Below are 16,864 nucleotides of genomic sequence, written 5' to 3'. Positions count from 1 at the left end.
ATAAAGCAGACATGCAACACTCAAGTTCTCACTTTGAGTAAGTATTGCATTACTTTCTTGATTAAATGGTTTTACAGCTTAGCTCTGCAATATAACACTGTACATTTGACATTATTTTACTGCAACTATCGTCAGAGTATCAGCAGAGTGTGTCTATTTTTAAATCAAATTAATGAATAGATTGGAATTCGTCAATCTAATTTTCAAGCTGATTAGTCTTAACATTATTGGGGCAATAATCCTACTTTAGTCCATTACACTTGCAGCATGATGTGCAATATGACTCACTCAATCTATATACATGCAGGGTAACACAGGACAGCAATGGAGTCAGGGAGAAAGAGAGTGATGCAATGCTAGAAGGTTCAGTGTTGCACCAGCGTGATCAACAGCTGCAGCTGACAGAAGGAAAGGGAGGCCACTATTATTATTAATGGCTATGACTAAATTTCTCTCTGTGTCTGTCTCTCTTTCTGTCTCTGCCTCTCCCTCCAACTTGTCTTCCCTAGTGATACACACACCTTTTGCTATTTAATCGCCCTGTGTTCCCCTAGTGTGTGTGTGTGTGTGTTTGCTACTGTCGGTCCGTGTGCACACACAACAGTTGTCATCGAGTGACCAAACTGGAAAGAGAGCTAGAGAGACAACCAGCTTGCAGAAACTTGGCAGAGATCCCAAAGTCCATAATTAAGTCAGTCGGTACATTTGTGTATGCGAAAATCTTCTTGTGTAAAGAACAGTATGTGCAAGCGTCTACAGTTGCTGGTGTGTGTGTGTGTGTGTATGTGTGTGTGTGTGCGTGTGTGTGTGTGTGTGTGTGTGTGTGTGCGTGTGTCTGCGAGTGTGCATGAAGGTGTCAGTGTGTCTACATTTACGTGTATATGCTGAAAATAAACACAGGTTACATCACTCCTTGTGACCCTGCAGCACATCCAGCCCCGCCTCTCTTAAAAGAGGACTGACCAAGCAAAGTCTCTCATTGGCTGAGATGTTGCAGGGCCTGTTGAGGTAGTAATGGCAACCTGGTTTTATTTAGACGACTATTCACATTGCAACACCACCATTAATAGTTTAAACTCTATGTTACAAATACCATGAGCACATTAAAGAAAAGAGTGCACTTGTGCACTTTTATTAACCCTTTACCTCACCAATAAGGTACAGAGTAGCATTTAGGGGGATCTATTGGCAGAAATGTAATTAGTATATTTCTTCCGGTGTATAATGACCTGAAAATAACAATTGTTATGTTGTTATTACCAAATAATCTGTTTATATCTAGCGGGTCCTCTTCATGGAGACCTGCGCCAGGTTTCTACAGTAGCCCAGAACAGACAAACCAAACACTGGCTGTAGATCGGGCCGTTCGTGTTTTTGTATCAAACAGTGTAGTTCTCCTCTGCACTTGGCACGCGGTAACGTTTCAGTTGGCTGCAATTTGCAAACTCGATGCCGCCAGGTCCTACACAATATAGACCTTTAAAGTGAAATTGTCAAAGTGTAAAAAAAATTTACAATCATTATTGTCAATGCAATTTTAAGACAATGCAATCAGTAAGATTATGGCAGATGTCTGTAAAAATGGGGCCTGCTGAGAACCTGAAACCACATAAGTACCTCCTGAAACAACAAGGCCTGTATTAAGGTCCCAGTCTGGCTTGGTCCCGAGGGGGTCGGACCTCAGGATTCCCCTGTTGTTTTATATGCTTCAGTGTGTGTATGTGTCTCTGTGTGTATGTGTGTATATGTCCAAGACAGAGATGTACAGCTGCCCCGTTGTCCAGTTCCACACAAACTCATCTCAGCTGTTCAAAATCATCAAGTGTCATCGGAAACACAGACACTTTGGCACACACGCACACAAAGGGCCACCTATGGACAGGTCTGGCTCATTCATCCATCTACACAAATGTTGGTGATAAATCTTCTGTGATAGAATGTGCACGTGTGCAGCTATTTTCTTCCTAAAACAACTCCCTCATTGTGTCCTTACCGGCCACAAGGTTACCAGAGCTCGGAGTCTTGAAATCAGTGAAATATGATTAAAGAAGTTTAAGGCTCATATTTGTTTTAGCCTATTTACTAGAAACCATGTACACTTTTACACATTACTGACAACTATTTTCCTCAGCATACCAAGGCCATTTAATGCTTTTTACTTCCTTCTGCAGTCATCAGTATCAGTTCATGGCAGCATCGTTTGAAAAACACATGACACCTGATTGGGATCACTGAAAATAGAAGCACCAATGTAGCTCTATTTTTATGTGAAGATGATATCATGTGGGATTTTGAATACTGGAAATATTGTGATTGATATATCTTTTCATGGTCTTAAATGTTACATTACAGTTTAGTTGTTGCAGCAATCTTTCTTTTCTCAAATCGAAATTAATGAAATCATCCCAACAAACATATTTTGTCATATTATAATTTGTAGTATTCTGATGTTTTATTATGTCACCCACCTCTGATTGATTATTTTAGGATAACCATATTGATTGATTTGCCTTTAACTCAGATATTTTCTCACATTTATTTTCATGTCGGCCTGAAATGAATAAGTTCTGTCCAGGATAGTGAAAACACTTTGATGAATCTCAAATGCTTTGAAAAGAGGTTAACAACATTATAATGTTTTTTAATGAATCAGTTTAAATATGCAACAAACATATCGTTTTGGTTCTGCTTCTACTGTGTTCTCGTGGTTATGGTTCTTTTATGGTAGCTGTGCACGATGCAAGTTGTCTGACTGAATGTGTAATAAACAGAGATGCAGCACATTGACAGAACCTCAAATGTCATTAATGTAAGGAAGTAGTTTGAACACTTAAATTCATATACACAAACATGGAGAGAGAGAGAGAGAGAGAGAGAGAGAGAGACTGTATGCAGGTGAATGTTGACTGACTATTAAGAACTAACCCTCTGAAACGGACAGAATGTGAATTAACAGCATCCTCGGAGAGGCTGACAAGTGCTACATTCCTAACATCTTATTACTCAGAGTACCCTGCTGCCATGCTGCCACTGGGTCACTGGAGTTATGCACACACAATCACATATTCACACACAGATATAAAGCCAACGGAACACATACGAACACATGAAAGATGCACACAGAAACGCCAATCTGGGCATGTGGGATTGTCGCCTTCCTGTCTGACATTCCAGTGTGCCAGAGGGGGCTGGAGTTAGAAGCCACTATGGGTGGCTGTGGGTGGAAGGAAAGAGATGTGGAGGGTGGACCGAGAGGGCAGAATCACAAATTTGGCATGTCACATGGTCAAACAGAGAAGATTTACGACTGATCAGGTTTCACATCGGCCGCATGGTGTTGTGGCTTCAGAATGCCAGGTATGGGAGTGAGATCAGACTCCGGCTTTAGACTGTGCACTCTTTCTGGCAACTGCAGCCAGTGTGACTGGCTGAAGGCGGCAGTGTTGTTGGGGTTTGGCGTGGGGAACGTGGTCTCTCGTTCTCTGCTCTTTTACGTCTTCCTGGTTGTATAGATTAGACGTAGCAAAATAGGTGGCAACGCCTACAGATAAAGACATGCAGAAAAATGAGATTTGGTCGTGAAAGCGAGAAGCCAAAAGAACTGTGTAATGTAAAAAAATGAGTTTAACCAAATAAGTAACTGTTCAAAATGTTTTAAATCCTGCCTTGTTTTCATTCTCTCATTTTCTTTCTCTCTCTGCAGTCAAGAGCTATGATTTACTCACCGGTGACATCATGGAGACCACAGATATTTTTATTGGCTGGTAAATAGCCAGCTCTTCTCCAAGCTATGCCACCTGTCCAATCCGCACCAGTCAACAAGCCCCTGGGAGGAAAAAAAAGTCAAGCACCCAAAAATGATTGAGAGTTGAAAGGTGGAACATGATACATGCATACCATGCTACTGTTCTAGGCATGTTTCACAAGTCAAATGTCTTGTCACTGCTACTGGTTTGCTATGCCTATTTGCCTGTGTTAGTCGTACTGAGTTTCCTAATTAAACACTAACAAACAGCTATCCAGTGTAGGCCTAATGTATTTTTCTGTATCCTGCATACATTCTCTGGGGTTTTGCATGTGACAATACCTCTGTTTAGGATGTGTGTGTGTGTGCGTGTATGTGTGTGTGTGTGTGTGTGTGTGGGGGGGAGGGGTGTGTGTGTGTGTGTGTGTGTGTGTGTGTGTGTGTGTGTGTATGTGTGACTCCAATGTGGGGTTATTCATGGCCTTGTGTTTTGTGTTCTGAGGTGCAATTTAGTCACATGCCATCTAAACAACCCTTGGAAAATGATAAGTATACACTAGAGGGGGGCATCTCATAACCAACCACCACTACCCTGTATGAGCTATAGTTAGGTACTACTGGTACTAAAGGTACACATACATGACATGACAGTGTCAATTAGAGAGCACATTTAAATATGTGAACATGTCAAGTGTTGAAAAAGAAACTTAAAAAGACTGTTAAGGAATACTAGCATTATCGCCTGCTTACAGAACCATACAAAGGTTGTATGACCTCAAAATGAATGAGACTCGGAGAGTCTAATGTATTCTATTTTGATATTTGTAAGGGTTTTTAATGGGCAGGTACAAACTGTGTGCATTTATAAAGGATGACTCACAAAGTGAGACAATAACACATTGTATATAGACACGTCTAATTAATCACCTGAACGTGTGTGTACAGAAACAAGAGCACTTCACAAATGAATAGTCTGGAAACCAAAATGTAACACCCATGAAAGGATGCCCGAGCGAGTCGAATACATTTCATTGTGATTCATAGAGAAATGCAGTAGTCCTGAATGGTCATGTTTGATAATTGCTCACCACACAGAAGCTTATCTTGACCTGAGTGCCTTACTTTAATCACAGATTCAAGACAGTGACTTGGAGGCCACCTTGTGGCAGGGCAGGACATTTACAGTACAGCTCTTTTTTAAGAGACTTCCTGAAAATTAGGCTTATTCTGTGAAACAACGCTAGTGGGTGCTGAAGGTTTGAAAATGGAGGCAATACGTTAACGTTGACGAAAGCTGACTAAAGCCTCTGTTTTTTTGTCAAGGAATAGCTTTATATTGCGGTAAATAATATTGTTTTACGTACTTTAAGATCTTAATTATAATATTATAGATTTTTTCCACAAGAGTTTGTTCTTTGTGATGCTTCACTGATGTAAGAAAACAATGTATTACCTTTTCTTGTTGGGAACTGTTAACAGTAATATTTCCACAACCACAATTTAACACCAGTCAATAAATTCAGGCTGGAAAGCAGAGAGTCGATTTTGGGGCAACAAATGTATAATAGACTCTCTCTGTACCCAATTCAGAAGAAATTAATTTAAAGTCGCAAACATTGAACACTTTTCTCAACAGCTTTTCTGAATCAAATTGAGTAGAAATCGTTTTTCTTTTTAAAAAAAACAAAGTCTGTAATCAACTAGCCCAAATTAAGGGAAAAAATGTTAATTTACAATTCGAAGGGATTACCAGCCAATGTAAGGATTCATTTAATAGGTTTTTAACCCACTTGGCTCCATGTCATGTTAAAAATGTAAACAACTTTTAAAAATAAAATAGGTTTTCGTTTGAGAAATGTGTACTTTTCAACCCCAATAAATTATGATCAGAATCAGAATCAGCTTTATTGGCCATGTAGGTGCACGTACGCTCTCATCGTACATACATATTTAAATTACAAATGACAGGATAAATATAAAGACATTAAAGACAACAATAGCAACATGTATGTACAATATAAACAACAACACCAATTTGTATCACCACCCCTTAGTGTGCGGCAGGTCTCTTTGAGGACACCAAATTCAACAAAGGTTAATCAGAAACCTTTGGCTCTATGGTAAAGCACCTATTGTTCATTTACTTTTATGCTTAGTAGGCCTAAGGGATGAATAGCTTTATAGTAGTAATACTAGTTTGATGATGTACCTACTATTATGTACATGACCTCTACACTGTAACATGCCATAACATCATAAGATATAAGGTATAAACAGACATAATGTATCCTATAAAATGAATATATTATGAATTATAATATCATAATAATGAGTAAAGTTTCAATACGTAATTTACTTATTTAAGATAAAATAAGATAATACTTTATTAGTCCCGTAGTGTGGAACTGTACAGGATTACATCAGCATCTATTGGTTCATTTACCTAATTTACGCTTTTATGTATTTGATATTTGACGTGAAATACTTCGTTGTTTCATATTAGTGTGCTTGACAGGTCGTGGGGTTAGGGCCTTGCTCCTCCGCGCCATTGGGGGGCGCGTGTCCGCTGTAAATAAATATCATCGCGGGTTGACGAGGGCCGCCCAGCCATGTTGAGGAGTCTGTCAAGCAAACTGCAGCCCGCCATTGTGTAGAAACCAGGCTCTATAGAGAGATAGGGGCGCTTGGGTGAAACTCTTCAATAGATAGACACATTCTGCACCCTGTCGCTTTTATTTAGGAGTAAGTATAGTAATACAGGCTCCGGGGGGGAAAGACATGTCAGCCAGCAGCCTTCTTGAACAGGTAAAGATAGGTGTTTTCTGAACATTTACGAGGGCCAAATTTCTCAGCATCGCGACGGCTAGCGAGGATAGCTTAGCTCCGAGGCAGCGGCTGTGGCTCAGTAGTGCAGTAGGCCTGACCACCTGCTAAAGGAACTGACTGCTGAATATATCTCTTCATCTATTTTTCCCCTTCCTCTCTTCTCATAAATCAAACCTTCATGAATCACCTGGACCCAATCCAGAGACCGAAAGGCCAAGCTAATAAAGGTAAGAACGAATATTGTCCAACGTTATCGACTTTGCGTTGAGTGAATGCGGATGGTTTTACGTGCGGTGCTCTTTGAAAATCTTTCGTGCGCGGATGCGATAGCTCGTCAGCACATAGGCCTGTCTGTTGTTTTAACTGTGCATATGTCTTGCATTTGATTTGCCACTTAGACGAAACGCGAGACGAACCCGTGTTTACCGAAGTGTTCTCGGCCCTGGACTCGAGTTTCATCAACATCCCAGAAGTGAAATGGCACTTGTGAGGTTCCCACAGTTAGCATTAGCTGTGTCCTGCCTAGCTAACGTTACATGATACACATCAGCATCCTTTTCCTGGTTGCACTTGCAACGCGTTTTATTGCATTGACAGGTGCGAGAGTGCCCTCTTATTTATCGGCCTCTCTTTATGTCGCTGTGTGTAGATTTGCTTTTGTAGCCTTAAGCTACAGGTGCCGTCCTATCGCGCTGGCCACTCGGCTAATGTTAGCCAAGTCCGTCATGTTGAAAGGACTCTTGGCGCTCGTTAACATGGAGACGCTGCGCAACTCCATGCAGCTAACCGCACACATAGCGGGCTAACGTTAGCTGTCTGCTAAGTTAACCCAAAATGACACGTCTTCCGACATGCTTCCCCCCTCCATGTTTCCGAATAGGCCTCGTGCGCTCCAGTCATTGTGCTGGTCAGCCTGTAATGTCAGTTAAAATGTCATTATTAACCTGCCCGTGCTCATCATTTTACTTTTCCATGGCCTGAGAAGGCTCGCGAGGAGTCGCATGTCACCCTAACATCAACTGTGACAGAGCATCCTGAAACTTATAAAAACAAACAAAAGGACACTGGTCCACTTGCATTTTAAAATGCGTTAAATCCGCTCTGGAAATATCACTAATGGCTTAATTTATCTGTATATTTTCAAGAGATATTGTGATCTTCTTTAGTGCTTTGTGCCAACATGTAGCTTAATCATGCCAAGTGCATTCAATTGTTCTCCGGAGCTGATTCTTTATTATGTGCATATTCTGTGTAATCTGAAGCCCATATGACTATAGTATGTGATTTATCATCATGCTCGCCTTAGTGGCATTTCCTGTGTCACTCATCAATAATAGCAAGGAGTGGTTTGATTATGGTGATGACTCTGATGTGAAGTTACCAGATGAGACATCTGTGGACTCTCATCTCTGCAGACACACACAAAGTTTATTCTCTGTTTACATCGGTGTTGTTGTTCTTTTCAGTGCAAAACGGAGCTGTGACCCAAAAGGATACTTTGAATGACGATGAGTTTGAGCCTTACCTGAATACTCAGGCCAGACAGGTAAGCTTATGTTTGCTACCCATTTGAACCCTTTTTTATTATCAAAAATATATATACCTTCAAGTTATGAAACCATTGAAGAGCTGTAATGATTGAGGTGGAATTCAGAGATAAAATAAACAGGTTGTGATGCAAACCTGATCTCTGGTGTTTTGAGTGTTGATTTGTACTTATTGTCTTTGTACAGTCATTCAGTTGTATCTAAGGAAAAATGTAGCTTAAACTATGAAATAAGTAACAAGAATCTTGAGTCAACAGTAATGATGGCCTTCTCCTGAGTCAGTGTATACATGCATTGTAGTTTGGTTCAGAACATCCCTAATATTGACTTGTTAATGCTACTTGGATATAATGTATTTTTGTGTTATACTTTGTGATGTGGCTTTATTAATATGATAAAACAGAAGCTTTGGTTGTTACGAGAGAATAGTTGTATTGGTGGGACTTTCTGGTAACAAACTTAAACACATTTCTAACCAGAACATTAATATACACACTCTTTTTTGCATTACTGAGCAATACAGGAAGACTTAAAGGATGAGCAGCAGCAATTGGTTGATTTTTGTTGATTATCAACTTTTCAGTGGTTTTGGAATACATTTTGCTGTGTAGTAACGGACACTGTGTGAAGTGGTCTGTAGAGAAAAAGAATAGACCCTGTATTTACCTCCACTCGGTCTCTAACAAAAGGGTGGTGCATTATTCTGATACTTTTTTCTTAATGTATAGTTCAGTGCTATGTATTTACACATCAGGCCTGAGGAGAGACACTAAGAAAGCATTATTATTGTGTGATGAAGCCTTGATTTGTAGTAATAATAACATAATTATGCTAATTCAATACATTTCCTCATCTTTTATCTTGATCTCACTTTTTATATCTACAAGAACAACACAAAATGTACTTAACAATTAATTTTGTGTATGTTGATACAAAAATTGTGTTTATTTATTTTTATCCTTGTCACTAAAACATTATTTATTTTTTTTCCATGTAGAGCAATGCCTATACGGCCATGTCGGACTCGTACATGCCCAGCTACTACAGCCCCTCCATAGGATTTTCCTACTCCTTGAATGAGGCAGCATGGTCCACAGGTGGGGACCCTCCTATGCCTTACCTGGCCTCCTATGGACAGTTGAGCAATGGGGAGCCCCACTACCTCCCGGACGCTATGTTTGGCCAGCCAGGTCCCCTGGGGAACAATCCGTTCCTGGGTCAGCACGGTTTCAACTTCTTCCCCAGTGGCATCGACTTCTCTGCATGGGGCAATAGCAGCTCTCAGGGACAGTCAGGGACACCGCAGAGCTCTGGCTACAGCAGCAGCTATGCCTATGCTCCCAGCTCACTTGGGGGTGCCATGATCGATGGACAGTCCCCGTTTGCACCTGCTGCCAACGAGCCCCTGAACAAGGCACCTGGTATGAACAGCCTTGACCAGGGCATGGCAGGGCTTAAGATTGGTGGTGCCGCTCCTGGTGGTAATGGAGACATGGCTCCTAAGGTGGTTGGCCCTGGCTTACCTGGTGGGGGTCCCCTTGGCCCTGTATCATCTGTAGGACCTCCAAGCATGCCTCCTGTCTCAATTGCCCCTGCCAAGCCCGCCTCCTGGGCCGATATTGCCAGCAAGCCAGCCAAGCCTCAACCCAAGCTGAAAACCAAGGGTGGCATGGCTGGTGCCAATTTGCCTCCACCGCCCATTAAACACAACATGGACATCGGCACTTGGGACAACAAAGGCACCATGCCTAAAGCTGCCACCCCTCAGCAGGTGCCCCCTATTCCCAGCAATGGGCAGCCGCCCAATCAGTCTTCCCCACAGGCTGGAGCTACTGCTGTAGGGAACCCACAAATGCCCCTCAGCAATGGACAGATGGTACCACCGGGTTCCCAGATGGGGCAGCATCAGCTTCCACCAAGTGGGCATCCAGGTATGGCTCAGATGCCCCAGCCTCCTCTCTCCCAGGGTCCTCCTCCAAGCCAACAACAGCAACCTTCTCAACCTACTCGTTGGGTCCCTCCACGCAACCGGGCTAATGGATTTGGGGATGGCAGTGGGAGTGGTACAGGCCAGTCACCTCCCACTTCCTCTGGAGTGGGTGTGGTTCCTGGAGTCCCCTCTGAGCCACACCCAGTCTTGGAGAAGTTGCGCATGGTCAACAATTATAACCCCAAGGACTTTGACTGGAATCCCAAGCAGGGCAGGGTGTTTATCATCAAGAGCTACTCCGAGGATGACATCCACCGCTCCATCAAGTATAACATCTGGTGCAGCACGGAGCATGGCAACAAGAGGCTTGATGCAGCTTACCGTTCGTTGGGTGGCAAAGGTCCGCTTTATCTTCTGTTCAGTGTCAATGGGAGTGGTCACTTCTGTGGTGTAGCAGAGATGCGCTCACCCGTGGACTACAACACGTCTGCTGGCGTGTGGTCACAGGACAAGTGGAAGGGTCGTTTTGATGTGCGCTGGATCTTTGTTAAGGACGTTCCCAACAGTCAGCTACGGCACATTCGACTGGAGAACAACGAAAACAAGCCAGTGACCAACTCTCGGGACACACAGGAGGTACCACTGGACAAGGCCAGGCAGGTGCTTAAGATCATCGCTGGATATAAACACACCACATCCATCTTCGATGACTTTTCTCACTACGAGAAGCGTCAGGAGGAAGAAGAGTGTGTGAAAAAGGTAACAAAGTTACTGTTGAATAAAGCGAATGACAAAAATGGATGAATGAAAAAAATCGTATGCTGAAATGGGTGCCGTATATGGTTTGGATGTGCATGTGCATTTGTTTCTATCGATCTGTGTGCATGTACAACCTTTTCTTCTGCGTTACAAAATAATTCAGGAACATCTCAATGATTTACAGCTGGATTAAGGTATTTGTCAGAATTCAGTGGTATACACATTAGGATACTTTGAATGTTCTTTCTGTGGTTTGTGTTTTACCTGGTTAAGCACTCTGCTTTAAAAAGGATTGACGGACACAAGAATGAACACAATAAATATTTTTACCTCCCAGATATTCACAGCTAATATAATGAAATGCAAATATGCAGTGAATTACATGAGAACATCAAAAATGAATTTAATTGTTTGTATTGTGGTTTGTTTGATGGCTAGGTATCTGATCCTAGCATCAACACATACTGGGTTGTGCCGCCTCCTGAAGATGAGTGTCTTATTATGCCTTATGTCGGAACACACATTTTTTAATACCTCTAATATTTGTTTGCATTTCTTATTGTAAAAAAAGTTCCTGTTTAATGTTTGGGCTTTGGTGTGATGCACAGCTGTTACACATTCTTTAATCTTTTTACCTGACAGAGTTACGGGCAATGTTTGCCAAGAAAACAGATTGTTATACCTTTTTATTTAATATGTGACAAGAATGGGTTTAGTTGGCGCTTTACATTTACTCCACTGTATCTTTCCATGCTTGTTGAGCGTAACTTGCAGCCTATTAAGGCCACACAAATGTGTTTTAAAGGTTGGTGCTTGAAAAGCATACGTGAGATTTAGAATATGTTCGTTCACATTACAGATTATAGGAATGTTTTACTTGCTTGTTTTCTCAGTTGTAGGTAAGAGACATCTATACATAATGGAAGGTAGCAGCTCAATTATTCCGCTATTTTTGTTTTTGTACAGCTCTTGTTCTTTTCAGGTATTCATTCAAGGAATATGTCAAACTAATTTTCACAACAGTTTAGAGGCTTGTGTATGTACACAATCTTACTAGGCATGTACCAGTCGTTTCCCATACTGGGGAATGATGTGTTTTATTATCGACACCCAGACTTGAGAACCATGTTATTGACATCATTGTAGTGGATACAAGCGATGAGCTTTGTCAATATATGAAACTTGCAATAACTCTTATTAATAACTCAGACCACACATTGTTAATTTAGTCATATTGGATTGTTTTGGCTTAATGGGTTTATGTAAAAGGTTAGCTGTTTTTCGATTTGCCGTTTGTACCTAAATCCAAATACCTGTGATGTCTAGGCATAGTTGTAATCTATAGTGTAGCTCCTTATCATCAAGTGCTGTGGTCAATGCCAGATGTGTATCAGACGTGTATCTGTTTCAAAGGATTTACAGGTGTTGAGATTTAAAAAGGGGTGGGGGTGTTGTGACCAAGATCTAATTGAAGTAAAGTGACTTGTCTGTTCCAGTTAAGCTCAGTTTTCACTCCTCTGTGACAGGTGGAGGTCCAAGGCAGTGAGCCATATCCCAGCAACCCAAGCAACAGGAGTCATTACAGGCTTCAGGTAACTTGCTTCATCTGTCGCTACATGCGAAACAATTTATGGATACCGTATCGTATCAAGTTGTTGAGAGTTCGTGAATGTTGATAAGACATCAAGCATCCATATCCTATATAACTATCTGAACTGTTCTACATAGTTGGGCATGAATGGCTTGTTTAATAATGAGCAAATGTAATTAAAAATAGAAGTGAGGGTTGAGGGGATGTGCACGTTTGGCTTCGAACAATGAACAAAAAACAAAGATCTAAGTGTCTGTGAAATTTAGTTTGAAAATACAAATCTTTTGTAACTTTTGTAACTTTCTTTGTTCTTTGTGTTCCAGGAGCGCCAAGGACGAGTCAAGTAACAGTTGGTGCTTTGGTCAAAAGACTGCAATGGCCCCCCCTAAAGCCCTGTCCACCCCATTACATCATTACATCCAGATCTCTAAGAAATTCTAATAGGGGTGAAGAATTAACCGAGGACAAAAAAACTAAATGAAGACTTTCTTGATTTTCTTTTGACTTTAAAGACTTACTTCGAACTTGTAGTAAAAGAAAAGGAAACGATTATTCATAGGACTACAACTAAATGCATAGCATCCTTAGGTGAAATCTTTTTTGCCCCACCCCATTCCACTACATATGCTTTTCCCTTGTATGCTGCTTTTTCCTTCTTTTTTTTTTTTCTTCTTTTTTTTATATAAATGAAAGGATCATCTCCTGTTTTTATGGTCCAAGAGCAAGTCTGTAATTCTCAAACAAACACACAAATTCAATAGCAATGTGTGGTGTTGGCTTATAATAGTGTCCCAAAGTCAAGAATGAGCAGTTTGTCTCATTTTCTTTGTAAAGCCCTCTCCCGCCCCCCCCCCCCCCCCCCCCCTCCCCCCCTGTCTTCTGAGGATGCTCACATCGTCACCCAGGACCCGGTGGAGTTTCCTCCTCTGGATTTTCATCGTAGACGGTGTCAACTACGCTCACAATCTATTTTGTACATGCTTGCCATGTCTTGTTTGAGAGGACTTCAGATTCAGAACGGCCCTCTATTTTGTTTTCGCATGTGTTGGCCGGAGTGTGTGGAGAAGGTAGGATGTGGAGGATCTGGAGAGGGAGAGCAGGGAAGGGGGGGTCAAGAGTTTGAAAGCAGAAGAAATGTTAAGTTGATGAGCCTCGCTCAGTGTATTATTTTATGGTCTGAAAAAAATTGGGGCCCTCTGTTAACAGTCTTCATTGGACTTTGTTTAACCTATTTTTCTTTCTCTTGGACAAATTCATTGTTGCAATGGCCTGCTTTCTTTTTTGTTTAGTTTTTCCTCCTTCCTCCGTTTTCTAAAGACAGTGATGCGAGTGGCTTTGCCCTACTCTTTCTATTAATCAGTTCAAAAGTAATAAATGTGGTATATTCAGCAGAACTGGTGTGCATTCCCCTTGTTTGACTGTAAAGCAATTTTTTCATGCAGCGTCTCTGTGCATTCTTTTCATCTGTTTTTCTTTTCCCTGATGGGTATATAAATTAATGTGTTTTTTTTTTTTTTCTGCTACTCTTCATACTCTGCCCGTCCACTCCCCATCCTGACTTCAATTTCCACTTTCTTCATTTCTTCCCTCTATTTTCCTAACCCACCTTGTCTGCCACACTCCCATTTCTGACTGCCCCCGCCAACTTTGCATACTATGATATCACAATCGGCTTCCACCATTTTCAAAATGTCATTGTTGGTGAGTTTAAAAAAAACAACAAAAAAAACCCTGCAAGGTCCTCTTTCAGAACTACTGGCTTTTATTTGTGGCATAATAAAGATGCTCCACAAAGTGGTGTGTGGGTTTTTCCTCCTCAATAGCGTTTGTTTCTGTAGTCACATGGTTGGCCTGTACCTGTCTACTTGTGATGTGTGCATTTCCTTAAAGCAGTAACACCTGTTTGGATGTCCCGAATGAGTAAATTCTGTCTTTTCCATGCTGCACTTCATTTGTTTTCTGGCAGTACACCACCTCTGAAATGTAACTTATTTTTGGCACGGGGCATTATGTTTTACGGTTATATTCCCATACGCGGCCGTTTATTTTGCAGCCGTGAACATGTGATGTGAAGGGAATTTTTTTTTCAAATGTCTATCCAAGCATGTATACCGGCGTGTGTAGGCCGTCTAATGACTTCGAGAAATAATCTGCAATCCGCCATTTTCTCTCCTCGCCGTTGCGTTGCACTAAACGTCGAGGCCACAAGAGGGCGACACAGCATCATGTACTGCGGCAGAGGAGAGGACGGGCGCTTCAGCCGGAGGGCGACGTGTTTCCTGAACGGGTCCCATCAGCATCATCAGGGCCTTCTGTACATTCGGCGAGCAGTATGGCTGATATGTTTTATTGTTTGTTTTGTTTTCCAATATCCCAAAACGCTGCCTCTTATCGACCAATGTTTGAGTATAAACATGTTATAATTCTGTCGTTACATTCTTGAGGTTACTTAGGTCTGTGCCCTTTAATAGCGGGAGTAGGCTATTAATAAAACACATTTATTAATTTTCGGCTTTACCTGAGCCTTACAATCTTATCCCATAAATAAACTGGAAAAACGGCGATATCAACAACCCAAATAAACTCGTCTTAATTTAATTGAGTTATTGTTCAAAATAAATAAATTAAAGATTTCTCGTGATGGTTTTGCTTGCAGACTTTAAATATACTATCATACAAGTGTAGATTTATAAATGAACATCCATCCAATGCTTTTACTCGACATGTCAGATTTGGGGATTAAGCTCCAGCGTGTGTGAATCTATCAAATAAATGACTTTACATTCCCACACAATTGTGTAAAGGTTACACAGAGGATCGCACTCCTAAAATGTATTTGTTCTTTTCCCCCCTCTGCCTGGTGCAGCTTACCATATGACACTGATGGAGTTGTAGGCCTGCAGTTAACCAGAGCCTGCACCACGATGACCTTAATATAATATGACAGCATGTGACCAGGAGAGGCCCATTTGACAAAAGGTATTCGGTCTACAGCCGCTCAACTTTGCCTGGTGATGGTACAGCGGGGTCAGCATCACTCGGCTTTTTGAGGCTGAAGACGTGCAGCTCTTGGAAAGAGACAATGTATGTGCGTGCGTGTGCGTGTTTTCTTGCGTTGTGCGAGTGTCGAGAGGGAGGGAGGGGGGGAGGGGGGGTCGACGGCACGTGTCGAGGCAGCGTGTTTGCCACGCAGCCTCGAGGGGATCTCCTGTGACCCTTATCTGCGCGTCTCTGGGGACGCCTTCTAGTCCCTCCTGGGATGCAAATGAACGACCATAAAAGAGAAGCAGATACAGCCACCGAGACGACGGAGGAGAAGAAAGGGAAATGGGACCATGGGGAGAAAGTGAGTGTGTGTGTGTGGGGGGGGGGGGGGGGGTGAAGAGGAGGGGGGAGGTCAGCACTCACATCTCGGAGCGCACATCAAGCTAAAGAGGATGCAGAAACAAAATATGTTGCCCTGCAGTGGTGACAGGAGAAATTCCTCCATGTTAGAATGACTGTGCGCGAGTGTGTGTGTGTGTGTGTGTGTGTGTGTGTGTGTGTGTGCGTGTGCGTGTGAGAGGACTTGTTTCTGTATCGTGTGTACTCAGTAGGCTGTAATCCTGACATAATTTGAAATAATATATACCTACAAATAATATAAAATGGCTAGTGTGCACTGGATATCCTATTTTTGCATTTACTAATTCAAGAGCTATATAACTTGTTTAACATTTCAAATATTACAGTCTGTGACCTTGCATTTCTGCAATTATATGAGGGGAAAAAAGCAATATGTGTTCCTGTATTGTTCAGTCGTAGAGCTAAGGTGCATGCGTTGTGTCTGTGGGTTGATATCGCACTGCAAGGTCATGGTTCTGCTTTATTTTCCCCTCATTATCATAAGGCATCCATCTCTTTCTTCCATTAGTGACGCTTCACCATGTCGCCAACCCGACCTCTATTTACATGATTAAATTAGATTTCTTCTCTTTTCGACCGTTGGGTTTTCCGAAAGATTGCCTAAAAGAAAAACACAGTAAAGATGGAAAGAAACGCAGAAGTATGTATGCTTATAATAGCTTTTGACGGTTTTATTTTGAATAATATAAACATATATGTCACTTCAGCATATTTTAATTGTATTTAAAATGTTACTACAAACAGCTATTATAAGTTCGTTATATGTCAATATATTTTCAACATGGACAAAAATGGCCTCCCCGAACACAACATAAAGAAGCATAATGAGTTTATATTGATGCAGCGATAATATGCCTTTTGAGTTTTCCTAAATGTTGTACTTAATAATATGCTATTTTAGTTTTTGGGATGAATTTATTAATTCTTCCTGCAATAAACACAGTCATATTTGGAATAGACTATTTCCTTAAACCGAAATGCAGAATTCAAGCTACAACAGTAAGTATAATACATAAAATTAAATCTGGCCAAAAAAAAACCATTTCTTTTTTTTGGTGCAT

General features: G+C 41.5%; 1 protein-coding gene across 2 annotated transcripts; it reads left to right on the top strand.

Moving 5' to 3' along the window:
- Window positions 1–6,347: 6,347 nt before the first annotated feature.
- Window positions 6,348–14,335, top strand: ythdf2 (YTH N(6)-methyladenosine RNA binding protein 2). Of its 2 annotated transcripts, XM_034563402.1 has the most exons (6): window positions 6,348–6,550; window positions 6,774–6,798; window positions 8,038–8,117; window positions 9,116–10,807; window positions 12,334–12,399; window positions 12,722–13,249. In XM_034563402.1, exons 1-6 carry the CDS (start codon window positions 6,524–6,526, stop codon window positions 12,743–12,745), a joined length of 1,914 nt encoding a protein of 637 aa, XP_034419293.1. In that variant the 5' UTR covers window positions 6,348–6,523; the 3' UTR covers window positions 12,746–13,249. The 2 variants fall into 2 exon arrangements, with proteins under 2 accessions (XP_034419293.1, XP_034419294.1); XM_034563403.1 differs by having other exon boundaries at window positions 6,348–6,798; window positions 12,722–14,335.
- The last annotated feature ends 2,529 nt before the right edge of the window (window positions 14,336–16,864 follow it).

Source organism: Cyclopterus lumpus, chromosome 22 (assembly GCF_009769545.1).
Source record: "Cyclopterus lumpus isolate fCycLum1 chromosome 22, fCycLum1.pri, whole genome shotgun sequence".
Lineage (NCBI taxonomy): Eukaryota > Metazoa > Chordata > Actinopteri > Perciformes > Cyclopteridae > Cyclopterus > Cyclopterus lumpus.
The sequence above is the reverse complement of the archived record's forward strand: the minus strand, read 5'-3'. Positions and strand labels throughout refer to the sequence as shown.

Bases quoted from the DNA above. Each gene is read 5' to 3' on its own strand.
- ythdf2 (XM_034563402.1), top strand. From the start codon at position 6,524: ATGTCAGCCAGCAGCCTTCTTGAACAG. The intron at 6,799-8,037 runs GTAAGAACGAAT...TGTTCTTTTCAG, and splicing joins GAAAGGCCAAGCTAATAAAG to TGCAAAACGGAGCTGTGACC. The intron at 12,400-12,721 runs GTAACTTGCTTC...TTTGTGTTCCAG, and splicing joins GGAGTCATTACAGGCTTCAG to GAGCGCCAAGGACGAGTCAA.